We start from the raw sequence: 13,791 nt of genomic DNA, 5'->3' as shown, positions 1-13,791 counted from the left end.
CAAAACAGTCATATTTTCCACTGGGGAAGTGCGTCTGACGATAGGTATATACACACAGTGGCCCTCTTCCACACCTGACAGTAACGTCCATCACTGTTTTTCTGCAGTAGAGATTTTACCGTCATTTATCATATGAGTGAGACCGATCCAAAACCAACAATAGAAAAAATGTGCTTTACCTGACAGGTTTGGTGCGTTTCGTGATATGGTTTAAAGCATGAAGTGCTTAAGTGCAGCATACTGGTATGAGAAAGATAAACAGACAGCATACCACTTGAAGGCTTGTGCGGGCATAAATCCATACCTGCACTCTTTCTGGCACAGTGTGATATTTGCAAAATATGGATTTGTTATTAAATTTATTGTGTCTATTGTCATGGAGCCCTAAAGCACAATCCAAATATAACCACAAGAATTGCCCCACCACTGAAATTTAGAATACAAGATGGTATAGTAGTCTCATAATATTTGACAGGCCTGGGTTTCGTTTGCAAAACTGAGAAACGCAAACTTCCCATTTTCCGTCCGTTAGATATGCTCTTAGATATTGTGTGTCGAAGTACCCCAAATGCACGTGTTAATGTTGGGTATTATATTGGACACCAGATGTAAGTGATGAAAAATCAATGAAAGCATGGCAAAGTTTTAATCTGCTGCTTGGTTTTACTAACCTATAGTGACGGTGCTCTAATTGTGTCACCCAGGTTTTGTGCATCTTGATTATTTCGGGGATGCAAAATCAAGTTTTAGAAGGTTTAATCGGAGCTCTTAATGTGTTATCTAGGTGTACCATGATGTATGGTTAGAAGGGAAAGGCGGCTGTAGCTAAGCCAAATCTACACAGGTGTTTCCATGATAATTGCCTGCCATTCAAACACACTGCAGAGGCCTACGTCGAAACGTGGAGGTGTTTTTCCCTCCCGACCGTCTGAAAAGTCTTTTAACACTCACATCTATGCCAGGATTTGGATTTGTACACTTCTCGCGTTCCTGATTAGGTACTTTTGCCCTTCTCTTGTAATACCTGTGGAGTTTGAACATATATATATCGGGATGCTCACAGTAAGACTACACAACCCACAATTCCTTTTACCTCGCACCTGTTGCTAAGCGACGAGGGAAGACGCTTCACGTGAAGGCTAACTCGTTAGCTAGCTGGAACACGGATATTTAGACTTTTTTTTTTTTTAATCACGAAGTCCGCACTTTGACTGTTTGCCAGTTCAGCCCAAGTCCCTCGTCGCCGAGTTTTCGCCATGAAATAATGAGGGAAACAACGAGTCAACAGCTTTCCTCAGCGTCGCCTAGCTGCTGCCCCCCAGGGTCCCTCAAAGACGCTCCCTTAGCAGAGGCTCCCGGCTGCCACCAGCTAGAGGAAAACCGAGAGATGGAGGTAAGGACTAAGATACCTTAGCTGGTAAAACTTTGTAAGCTTCCTTTCATCGTACGTCTTAGAAATAAACTTTTTTTGTTTGTTTGTTTGTTTCAGTTTCTTTCATTTTATTGTTTCAGTTTCTTTCATTTTATTGTTTTCATCATAAAAAAAAGTAAGCTATGATGTGTCATTGTGCCAAAGTGGAATCGGTTTCGAAAAAAAAAAGGCAGACTGACTGCATATTAATGAAGCAGTCTGAATAAACCTCAACAGTATTTCTGTTATGCAATAGGTAAAGCAGGTAACCTTGCACAAGAGGTCTGGGGGAGTAAAACAACACAGCAAGGTCACATTGTTGATTATTTGCACTGTGTAATAGCGGCATTACCATCAATTAGAGCATTGTGCATCTTTAAGCATAACCTGTGCGTGTGTGTGTAGTGCATGAATATGTGAATGGGTGCTTTTAGGGGCAGGAAGCTATGAGCACTAGGGGGATGCTTATAGTGGCCTCATTCCATATGCATTGTCCATAAAGTCTGTGACTGCATTGTTATTGCAGGGGCGCCTTTAGTTCACTGTTGTAAAAGCTTCAAAGCCTACACACGCCACCTCTACTACTCTCATAGAATAATACAGTTTATGTTTTCTGTTTACAGAAGTATGGTGTTTTAACTGCTGAGGTGGTTTCTCGCCGTGCAACCCACCTCGGACGTTGTGCCACTGGACTGCAGCACTTGTACCATCACCTGTCTCTTCCTGTAAGACACATGCCTACACAGACAGCATCTGTAAATGACAATGTATTGCTTGCAAGTATGTTTGCTATCTGATTCACCAAGACAAAGCAATCTCTGACAAATTTATTTACATTCACATTGTGTCTTTTTTGCATTTTAATTTTGAGAAAAATGTAGTTTAACCAAGGTTGTATTTTTCTCTACTCTAGAGTCACGATCTCAGTGACATCTCCGTTTTATGTAATTATGTCCACCTTCATAAGCTGGAACTGCCACACAACAAAATTAAAGGTGACTCTTATTTATGATCAGATCAGGCCTGCATCTCTTTACTCCTATTACAGACTTGCTATTTATATGAGTCAGACTATTTTGCGAAAGAATATAAGGATGTAATTAATATACTGATTTATTTAAATTTGAATATTTTACTTTCTGTTGCTGCCTTGATCCTTTTGATTAATTACTCTAACTTTTCTCATCTGCTAGATTTATCTTGTGTGAGCCACATGCCCTACCTCGTTATCCTGGATGCTTCTCACAATGAAATCTCCAACTTCTTCGGATTCCAGCCACCCAAGAACCTAAAGGTAACGCAGGACCTTGAGCTGACAGGATAAAACAACATTTGATTGGTGGCTTGGGCTTCACTCTCCTGTGCTATTCCCTCAAGATAGTCCTGGATTTCCATAGCCCATCTGCATTCACCTTGAATATGCTTACAAGGCATTAAGAGTCCTTGAATTACAGTGAACTTTACTGAATTGAAAATTCTTTCCCTTACTCTATGGATTTAGCCACAGACTCTCTTCAGTGATGTGTACTGAAGGCTTTTGTTTATATTGTGCTGCTTTTTTTTCAGGAGGTGAATTTCTCCCATAACCGTATGACAAAAATGAAGGATTTGTCAGCCTATTCATCTCTTAGTAAACTGGAACTGGACCGTATCCTTTGATGAATATTTACATTCATCCATGTGCACATGAACTCATCCCCCCAGCTTCTTCTTTGCATGTATATGATAATGTCTGTTAACAAACACATTCTCTTCGACAGTCCTCTCCCATGTGTATTATTCTTAACATGCCCACGCCTCAGACAACATCCTCAGTGAGATCAGTGGTCTTGAGCAATGCTGCAAGCTCACTCATCTCAGCCTGGCGTACAACAATATCTCGAGGCTCAGAGGCTTGGACAGACTGCCGCTCACATATCTCTGCCTTGTAGGTTCTTCTCTATTACGGTCAGAAATATGATAAACAGGTGCGCGTTCATACATAGACAATGCGTACAGTATGTTCAGTCAAGCACAGACTTACAAATATGCATTTTATGCATTAAACAGAAATCTCGTTTTTCTTCCTCTGCTATTGCTTGGCAATATTTCCATTCGATATGTATGGCATTGATTCACAGGAGGTCTTTTCCCTCTATGTACTCTATACACAAACAGGAACTGTTGGAGTTGTTCTTCCTCGTGTGTATTTTACCTCATGTACCCTCAATTTTACCTGTTTCTGTTTGTCTCTCCTTTCTCTTCCCTTTGTCTTCTCTATATGTCTCTGTTTTTGGCCAAATTTTTACATTCAGTAAAACCTTGGCCCCCTGTTCGAGAATCAGCATATGGTCCAACAGCAGGGCTTTTCTCTCTCTTTCTCTCTCTTTCTGCTTGTGTGTGTGTGTGTGTGTGTATGCGTGCGCACATGCGTGTTCTGTCCTTTATCAATGTTTCCTCATTGTCAGCAGCCATCGGTCTGGCTATGTCTGCCCCTGTCTGTAGCTTTGCTTTGGGACCAGCTGCTGGTGTTTGAGTGAGCCTGGACCAAGTTCAGCACACATACACACACTCACACATACCTTGTCTATCCAGCATCCGTCTAATCCCATCCCTGACCCCTTTTCCTCACATGCTTCCTCCCTAAACAGCACGGCCCTGTCAGCTAGTCTGTTTCCCAGCCCATCACAGCACCGACCCAGAGCTTCAAGGGACCAGCGCAGTCACCCACCCCCACTGACAGCGGCCCTCTGCCAGGCAACATGCTTGGCAAGAGCAGGGCAAGGTGTGGCCAGAAGGCTAGATCACAACTTTAATCACTGGAATGGAGTGAGAAGCAGGCTGGGGACCCTGACAAGGGAGGTTTTTCCACGTCTGGCTCTTTAGTTGGTTAGCGTGCTGTGCTAGCACCTCGCCAGCTGTTTGGCTGTCAGCCCTCACCTATCAGAATTTAGCGGAGAGAGGCAGGCCTGCCACTCAATTCAGTACTGAGAGAAAGGAAAGTTCAGGCACCCTGCAGAGAAACCATGGCACGTCCTTAATATTTATTAGCGGGAATCATTGAGTGGATATAAAGTAGACGTGGTGGCGGGAAACCACTTATTTGTGCATGCATATGCATGAAAATATCATGTACCTGTCGCTATAGTTGCCCTCTTTTCTGTCTGTGTCCAGAGGGGGAACAAGTTGGAGAGGATTGAAGGGTTGGAGAATCTAAAGACTCTGCAGGTTCTCGACTTGTCTCTGAACCGCATCACCAGTCTTTCTGGCCTCCAGAACGTCCACCACCTGGGTTCCATCAACCTAGAGAAAAACCTTGTAATGATCTGAAAAAACTTTTAGAAAGTAATAGCAGAATAGCAGAAACACACTAGCTAACCTTAAATCTCATATGATAAAACTAATTTATGAGATTAAAATCGAAAAGCAAATGTAGACTTGCACCATAAATTTACAGCAAATAGGAATAGCCTAGCCTATGAAAAAACAAAATAGTATCACACATTGTGACAATATGTGAATAGGTAGGTGTTTAATGTTGTTTGAAGACATTTCAATAGGATGCACGGCTATATTAGGATCACAAACCTGTCACCGTCTTAGGTCACCCTGCCATATATTTCTGTAGATTGGCCAGTTTGGAAGTCCTGGTCCAGGTGAATTAGTTAAACTGTACCATCAAACATAAAAGCAAAACTAGGCTAAATGCAAAGTGTTAACAGAAAATTTCACAAAGTGAGGATCAGACTCCAATATGAGCACACTTTAATACAACAACAAAATTCTACTGTGCCAAATAGTAGTTGTAGACAAGTTATAGAATGAACATGCGTGACAATTTTCTGATATTAATAACTACAATTGAACTAATATACACGGATTCCATCGCATTATTTTGTGTTTTGTATTTGTTTTTTAGATTAGTGAAATTCAGGAGTGCAAGCACATTCATGATCTTTTCCTCTTGAGGGACCTCAATCTGCTGCGAAACCCTTTGCAGGTAACCCAGCCTACTACCATGGGAACAGCGCTGTGCATGGCAGAGGTCAACCTTTACGCATTTACCGTCATGCATTCTGTACCCGCCTGTATGCACTTAAGCTTCTGTGATGACTTCCATCTGTATATTGCCTCTTAAAGTTGATGGTGTTTTACCCAGACACCATTGTTGAGTTTATTCGGTTTGATGATACATCACAGAAAATATATGTGCTTTAAGTATAGCTTCGCTGTATATTTTTGTGTAATCTGTACCATGTGAATGTGATTTGTAGGAGCAACAAGACTACAGACTGTCAGTTGTTTTCTTCCTTCAACATCTCACTGTGCTGGACCAAGAGAAAGTCACTGCTGAAGAGAAGGTATGAATAAACATCATTTTGGTCATTTCAAGATCAGAGAGACCTGTTGTAATGCAACAGGCATAAAAAGTAGTAGCTCAACATACTCGATCACCATGTTTTATTTGTATACTTAACTGATTAAATCCCAGGTGTCATCAGTGAACAAATATGATCCTCCTATGGATGTGGTGGCAGCCAGAGATCACAGGACCCACCTGGTGTATCAGCTGATGCAGCCCCAGGTGCTCTATGACAGGTTGGTACAAATAATACTACAATTAATAATAAAACATAATGACAAGGATATAGGAAAGTTTTAAAAATTGCTGACTGAAATCAGGGGCTGAAGCAGTATTTTGGAAGTGCGCTCGTAATGTGAAGATTTACACACAATCCAAATGGGTGATTAATCATAATCATACATATCTTGTAAAAAATCAACTGCAAGGAAGTTGTGTTCAAATATGACTAGGATTTTATCTGCAGTGTTCCTGTATTGCTCACATTATCTACTCCCTCAAAGAAAAAAAAAGAGTTCATGCATCAGCATTTTTTTGAAAACATCCATCATCAGCAAATAAAATGCTGCACCTAGAGTCAATTTAACATTCTCCTCTGTCCTCCTGGAAAGAGCACATCCATATTGCCCACAATGTTCCCATTTATATTGACTGTAGGAGCAAGAACAGAGAAGTTTTTGCTGTGGTTTAATGGGTTACTACACTTAAGTCTTCTTCATTTTTGATAATGGAGGTAACTGTGTGTGTGTGTGTGTGTGTGTGTGTGTGTGTGTGTGTGTGTGTGTGTGTGTGTGTGTGTGTGTCTGTCTGTCTGTCTGTCTGTCTGTCTGTCTGTCTGTCTGTCTGTCTGTCTGTCTGTCTGTCTGTCTGTCTGTCTGTGTCTGTGTGCCTGTCTGTGTGTCTGTGTGTGTGTTTGTGTGTTTCTCCAAGCAGTACTTTGCCCAGTGCGGACTCTCCCTATCCTATGCTGGTGCTGACAGGTCCTCAAGGCTGTGGGAAGAGAGAACTGGCCCACAGAATGTGTCAGGAGTTAAGCGAATACTTTGCATATGGGTCAGTCCCCATAGTTTTTGTACACATATCATCACTCACATGTCCAGTCCTCAGAGACAGTATCAATTAATAGTACATGTACTGGCACTAAATTATAAATTAATAAATCCAGTAGAATAAACTTATATTGTATTTTAAGTGTTGATATTGCTTGTGTATTTTATGTCTTTTAAGGTGTAAAACAAGCTATGTTGACATGGACATTAAATTTACTCTCAAGATTACTATAGAGAGTGACACTAGTGGTAAAACAGTTATTGGTATCAGTTAGCTTTTTTTGTATCGTTTATTCACTGCCATGCAAGGCAAACAGCTGCCCACCAACCTGACCGTACTGTCAGGTCTGGTGAAACAAAATTAAGCAAATTGGGGTGTTGGGTCTCGGTGTGATTTCAAGTACTAGAAACCCTTTAAGTGCTAATATAAACACATTTGTTATATACATATTACATAATGAAATAAAAGAACCATAGAACTTGAATACATTAAAGGATCAGTTTGGGTTTTTTGAAGTCTATGCTAATATAACACTCACATGCCATATTTACAGTGAGACTTATTTGTTGCTGTAACCATTCCTCCTTTCCATACTGACCCTGAAGTAATTTCTTTGTAGCACAACTACACAGTAAATAATTGGGGAAAAAATCCACAGTCCTCATTTTATGCCAAAATGCATTATTAAGTTTAGCCAGAGCTAATATGGGGTTTCGGCAGCCTTAGAATTAGTCAAATTAAGTCTGTATCTTTGTCCTGGCTATCACTTGTATGTTAATGGCCAGTGTTGTATCCCGGAAGTGTAAGTAACAAGACTTATCCCACCACCACAGTTCAGCAGGGAAACACTTTCCTGGAAACACAAATAGGAAATTTCATACTAAAACGACTATATCATTTTGGAAGATCCGCAGTTGGTTTGTCAAACTTAGACTGTTGTAGCCTCATATTATTTTAAGCTTAACTGCAGAATAAATTCTAGTAGTCCTGGCACAAGGAGATCTCTTCACAGCCAGTATGGTGTGATAGAATGATTATACCAAGCAAAAACTCTTTCAATAATATTAATGATAATACATTTTATTTATGGAGTGCTTTTGAAGATATGAAAGACACTTTACACAACAAGTAAAGTAAAAGAACCAATGCATATATATCTTGTGAGTATCAAATACTTGAAAAAATCTGAACCCATCCTTTAAATGCAGGGGCAAAACACATGCAGGGGTATGTGAGTCAAGCCTTTATCTTAGGGTGATGACATACAGTATTCCTGACTTTCACCTAGTAGTTGCTTTTACTGTCTTGAGCATTCCAGCAACCCAGGGGTAGTGTTCTGACTTTTTGCCCCCCTACTGGCCCTCTGTAGTGGTTGCAGGTCTAGGATTTTTCATGTTCTTAGACCTCATAAATCATATGGCTGGGTGGTTGGATGAAACCGCAGACTGAGTTTTTCTCTCCTTAGTGTTTGTGCGTGTGTGTTTTTCCACAGAACCTGTCACACCACAAGGGGGCCCTACTATGGAGAGGAGAATGGAATTGATTACCATTTTGTCAGTGAGGAAGACTTTCAGCACATGATTCACATGGTACGTTAGCTTGACATTAGGCTTTTTCTTTGTGATCACAGGCCCTAGGAGTGAATGCATTAGAACAAAATACATGTTTTGAGGTTATTTTGAGTACTGCATTCAAAATAATCTTGTGCACACAGTGTCATAAGTCATTCATACATAAACTACTTGCCCACAAGTTAATTAAATGTATACTGGGATTTGGAAAGGCCGGGCCTTAAGTGTGCTTGATTCACATAACTACTTCAGCAAGTTTCAAATTGACCTGGATGGAATGATTTTACTGATATTTGTTTAAAAATGTTAGTGTTTATTGGAAATTGGTTTTAGAAAAATGGGTCCTGGGGTCTTGGACACATTTGTTTTCCATCTTGTCCCTCTTGGCAAGCTGCCTGTTATGTAAGAGTGCTGGGGGATGATGAATAGGGGTTGGGGTCACAAAGTGATTTACACAGCAAGGGCTTTGATGCTAGTATTGATGCCTTTTGTCTACTCCAACAGAGGAAGTGAATCAGGTTAACTTTATAGTTTGTCCCTCCCTCTACTTGATTTGTCCATTCTTCACCTTCACCCTCCATTCTTCTGTTGCTAGCTACTTGGTTTATCGCTGTCATGTCCTCTCCTTCTCACTCTCCTTGCTCTCACCTTTCATGCGTCAGCTGCCCTCCTCCTCTTCAATCATTTTTCCAATTTAATCATAACCTCTTGTACCCACTACTTGTGGCTGTTCTTATACGAAATTAACCCCAATCAGCAGATGTCAGTACTTATAATACTCTTTAATGTGTCATCAACAAAAAGAAGACTCTCTGTGTAATTTTATCTGAATAGCTAGTAGTCTTGTAATATGCAATCATCATACTCATGTTTGTATTTGTGTCTTTAAATGCTTTTCAATGACCTAGTAGAAAGGTTAAGGCACACAAAGAAAACTTTCAAAGGACCTTAAATTCCCATTTGGCATAGTTCATCTTCAGAAGTCACATAGTGACTATTATGTAAATTATCAGTAAAAAGAAACGTAATATAAAATTCAGTGTGTCTACAGTTAATGAGTTTCCTCTGGACTATTATTATGTAATGTGATCTTTGATTTAATGAATCTGTGCTCTCCAGTTGCTTTCATTTTAAAGTAGCAAACCACAGTAATAGTATAAAAATAGGCTTCAGTAAACTGATGCAAAAGAAATCAATGCTTTAAAAAAATACTCAAAATTTTCATTTGCACAAACAACTACTAAATCACAGTAATAGAATTCCTAGTAGACAACTTTTTCTTAAGAGTCATAGCAAATAGTTTCAGTTTTATTTTTACAGCTGAATTCGCTTTTGCTACCACCAACCAAAGAACAAGAATTGTTTTAGTGATGTCATCAAGTGTATTGGATTTCTCCATAAGCCTGTTTAGATTTATAAACTAAACTGTTCAAATAAAACTACCCCAAGGGCCGGCAGACAAAAGGTCAGGGGTCATTGTGTGAGAAGTAACAAAGAGGGAGATTTTTTGCCCTGACCACCAGGTTAAAAGTTCAGTTCACAGGTGGGCAAATTACTTCAGGTTGTTAATCTTGACAGAACGTGTTGGGGTTGTATATGTGTGTCAAGTATTATGTCCCCTTTAGTTGATAAAAGTAGCTCATAACTGTTCAATTCATGATGAATAGTGGAGCAGTAAAGTGGTGTGCTACTTTTCTCATTCTTTCCCCGCATAAATGGCAATTCCCTCTCAGGGTAAATTTATCCAGATCCTGCATTATGGGGGTCACAGCTATGGTCTGACCAGAGATGCCATAGAGGACGTGGCCAAAGAAGGACTGGCCTGCTGTGTACACATGGAGCTGGAGGTATGCATATGGTAAACTCAAGTACGAGAGTACATCAAGTAGGCTAATAACGAATGTGGGTAATAAAGCCAGTGGACTGACATACAGTGGAGATAGAGGATCACAATGTGAGCATGTACCATATTCCATACTAGATTTTAAAGACAGTTTCTAAAGCACATTCAGTAACAAAAATATATATACATAAGCATTCCTTGCAAAGTCCTGAAACAGCATATTGTCTAAACTCGAATCCTTAAAAGGTCTTACAGTTATACAGTTATTGTATTTACAGTAAATGTGAAAATGTGTTTGCATGTTTGTTTGGGATTTGGGTGAACTGATTGGTTCATGCAGTAGCAATAACATACACCATCTTCAGCAAACCTAATCATCTGGGAAATAATTTAAACTTAATTTCTGTGCTCTTATTCACCAGCCCCCCCACAATCTCCTTAGCCATAACCCCTCAGGGAGTGGCTGCAAATCATACATTTCAAATAGAATTTAAGTTGGAATGAAAAGAATACGAAACCTGTTTTGTTACAGAAATGAAAAAGGCTTGTGTGTCCCCGCAGGGTGTGTTCAGTCTGAAGAACAGCTACTTCGAGCCTCGATACATCCTGCTCATCCCCACCCAAGTGGAGAAGTACACAGGCCACCTAAAAAGCCGCGGTCTCTATACCCCAGCACAGATTGACATGGCGGTGTCGCGTATAGAGCTCTACACAAACACCAACAGGCAACGGCCGGGATTCTTTGATAATGTTATCCCCTGTGGTATGGCAAGGAAGCATTGTGTCAATCGAATTATTTTTATTATGGCATTGAATGTATTCATTCATCTACATTTCAGAGGACACTGATGGTAATTTAATATTCTCTAGTGGCTAATTCCGATTCACTATTTAGTCAGTTAATTTATAATTGCACTGCAAAGTGTTATTTACAGTTAACTTTCAACAAATATCAATTTTACAACCTTTGGCTATCATGTTAGTAAGAAAGAAATTGGGAAGTCCTGCTCTGATTGATCTGTTCACAGGCAGTTTGTCATTGAAGTGTGTGCAGAGCTAAAAATACCCTGCCTTACCCTGGCTTTGTGCAGTCATTGGTAAAGCCTTCGATAAATTAACACACTTCGCTAAAATCTGTACGATACACTTTCAGTCCAATTACCACATGTATCAAGGTAATGTAGTCGCAGAATACCTGTGTTTATCATTCCCTCATGAAAGCGCTCAAACATGTTAGCTGTTTTCTTAATGAGATGAACATACAGGGAGCGCGGGACACTCATCATCTTTATGCACTGCTAGCTAGCACCTCATTACACTAAGGTCATCTGTCCCAAATCTTTGAGTCATTACTGTTTGATGAGAGATGCATTGGCTCTGTTTACAACCAGATTTTTTTTGTGTGGTGTTGTGTGTGTGTGTGTGTGTGTGCACTGGGATGTGTGAGTAGATGACTGGGAAGAAGCCTACCAGACACTGAGGCAGGTAGTGAATGAGTACTTGTTGGTAGAGAGGCAGGAAGGAGAAAACAACAACAGCGCATCCCCTGACAACATCTCCACAGGTTTGTGTTTGATTGTTTGTTCAAACAAGCTAAACAAACTCAGCAGACTCAAAGCTTCAGGGTTGTAATTTCATGATGGCACAGGATGCAAAGTTCAGTCAGGTGCACCTCATATTGTTTTTAGCTTTTTATTTAAAGGGGCACGCCACCAATTTTACATATCAAAATTAATTTACTAGTCACGGGGAGTATTACTCAGCCTGTTAAAAGTGTCTTCTGTGGCTCTGGAGAAGTTTTCTAAAGCCCAAAAAAATTACTCAGGTGACATCACTTGAGTATCTCAGCTTTTCACCAGAAAGCCTGTGTTACAAACTGGGAGGGGTGGAGTTTAAAAGATCATGTGCCTTTTTAATCTGTCCTTCAATTTTATTGAAGTGCAATACTAAATTGCTTGAGTTCTTCTATAAATTATCATTAAGGTGACTATAATTTAGATTTTGTAGTATCTAGCTCTGCTGTGCATTATCTCTTTATATATGCATCTTGTGCCATCTTGTAACCATCATATACAATATTACACAGTATTACAGTATCTGTATCTGTCAGCCTCAGGTCATGAGCAAGAGGAGAAGCCGCCCTCACCCCTGTCAAGGTCAGGATCAGGGACAGTCGCGTCACACTCTGGCACAGATCTTGACCCCACAGATCCTTTCTTCAGAAACTATTTTACCAAGATCCAGGCAGAGCTCAGCCCTCAGAAGAGCCCCTCTGTGAGTTACAAGTTGGCTGATGAAAAATTTATTGGTAATGAGGCTTGTAAGTGAATGCTAAATAGACTTCTTGACTCTTATCAAATTTATGGAAAAATAATCTTCAACCCTCTGACAGGATGCTGGCTTTCCTTTTCCAATTCATCCTACTGCTGCACTCCCACTTCCCACCTTCCACCCCTTCTTGTCCCCTGTAATCACCCGCCAAATCAACTTTCCTCTCCTCTGTCTCCCCTGCAAATCCCGTTTGTGTCCCCTTGGTCTCACCTTTGTACTTCATCTTAACTTCGCCCCCTCCTTCTCTTGGCCTCTCCTCTCTGCAGGAGTTAGCTTCCATCAGGAGGCGTGAGCGGCTCGTGAGAGAGGCTATAGTGGGGAAGAGTCCAGGGGTCTACAGCCAGCTCTTCAAAAGGTTATAAGAAGAATGCACTCCACTGCCCTCCAGTGCTTAATTTCAAGCGGGCACTCTTACTTGGGCCAAATTGGTTTAATTGGAGCACTTGTCCTAACTGTGTTTTAATGGCTTGTTTTGGGTTATTGTTTGACCTTGAGGGTGTATTGGCAGGTGCCCAAATTATTTGAATCTAGCTGTTTGTTAATATGATGAGCTCATTTAGCGGTGCTCTCCACTCAGTTGTCCTGAAAATATACCTGTACCTGTCAACTCTGCCAACTGCACCAAATATCAATGACAAAAAGGATGAATGGTTGCATATTTTATTCTAGTCGACTGTGTGTTAATGTATGTGAAATAGCTTTTCCCTATGATTTATATCGGTAAAGAAGAATTATTGAATTTAGTTTTATTTTTTCTTTATCTCAGCTCTCCTCAAACAGCACCATCACTGCAGAATCAAGATCCAGGTACTCATTTTACTGAGGACATCAGGTAAAAACACACACACACACACACACACAGAAACAAATGTATGATGCATATACACGTACGTGTGCTCATCATCAGTTAAAAGTCACATTTAAGGCCAGATGTTAGAGTATGAGAGTAACAGATAGACTCTGTGCATGGTTTCTAAATTCATATTAATAGCTTTTTGATTTATGATGAGGGGAGAGAATCCAAAAGTCTTGTGGTTTCAAAAAAAACGATCTCAAGCTGATGATTTAGTAGCAGGAAACTGCTTTTGTGGTAGTATTCATTTCTCCCTAGGTCTGTTTTTACCAAAACAAACAGTATGTTTCCTTGAATAGAGAGCATTTTACTGGTACAAGCCATATGGGGACAAATCTGAGCACATCCCACACACATGCACAGACACACACGTGCTTACACACAAAGACA

At 40.3% G+C, this 13,791-nt stretch overlaps 1 protein-coding gene across 1 annotated transcript in view; it reads left to right on the top strand.

The window, feature by feature from the left end:
- Positions 1-2,064: 2,064 nt before the first annotated feature.
- Positions 2,065-13,791, top strand: part of lrguk (leucine-rich repeats and guanylate kinase domain containing) — a 14,439-nt gene continuing 2,712 nt past the window's right edge. The window contains exons 1-17 of the mRNA XM_040149554.1: positions 2,065-2,136; positions 2,325-2,406; positions 2,605-2,705; positions 2,978-3,059; positions 3,214-3,338; positions 4,565-4,708; positions 5,310-5,390; positions 5,665-5,751; positions 5,883-5,989; positions 6,687-6,806; positions 8,296-8,392; positions 10,108-10,221; positions 10,779-10,980; positions 11,668-11,781; positions 12,328-12,491; positions 12,815-12,903; positions 13,315-13,380. Of these exons, the coding sequence (XP_040005488.1) occupies positions 2,625-2,705; positions 2,978-3,059; positions 3,214-3,338; positions 4,565-4,708; positions 5,310-5,390; positions 5,665-5,751; positions 5,883-5,989; positions 6,687-6,806; positions 8,296-8,392; positions 10,108-10,221; positions 10,779-10,980; positions 11,668-11,781; positions 12,328-12,491; positions 12,815-12,903; positions 13,315-13,380 (1,673 nt within the window). The 5' untranslated portion in view covers positions 2,065-2,136; positions 2,325-2,406; positions 2,605-2,624. The remainder of the gene's footprint in view (positions 2,137-2,324; positions 2,407-2,604; positions 2,706-2,977; positions 3,060-3,213; positions 3,339-4,564; positions 4,709-5,309; positions 5,391-5,664; positions 5,752-5,882; positions 5,990-6,686; positions 6,807-8,295; positions 8,393-10,107; positions 10,222-10,778; positions 10,981-11,667; positions 11,782-12,327; positions 12,492-12,814; positions 12,904-13,314; positions 13,381-13,791) is intronic.

Source organism: Xiphias gladius, chromosome 2, assembly GCF_016859285.1.
Source record: "Xiphias gladius isolate SHS-SW01 ecotype Sanya breed wild chromosome 2, ASM1685928v1, whole genome shotgun sequence".
NCBI classification, from domain to species: Eukaryota; Metazoa; Chordata; class Actinopteri; order Istiophoriformes; family Xiphiidae; genus Xiphias; species Xiphias gladius.
The sequence above is the reverse complement of the archived record's forward strand: the minus strand, read 5'-3'. Positions and strand labels throughout refer to the sequence as shown.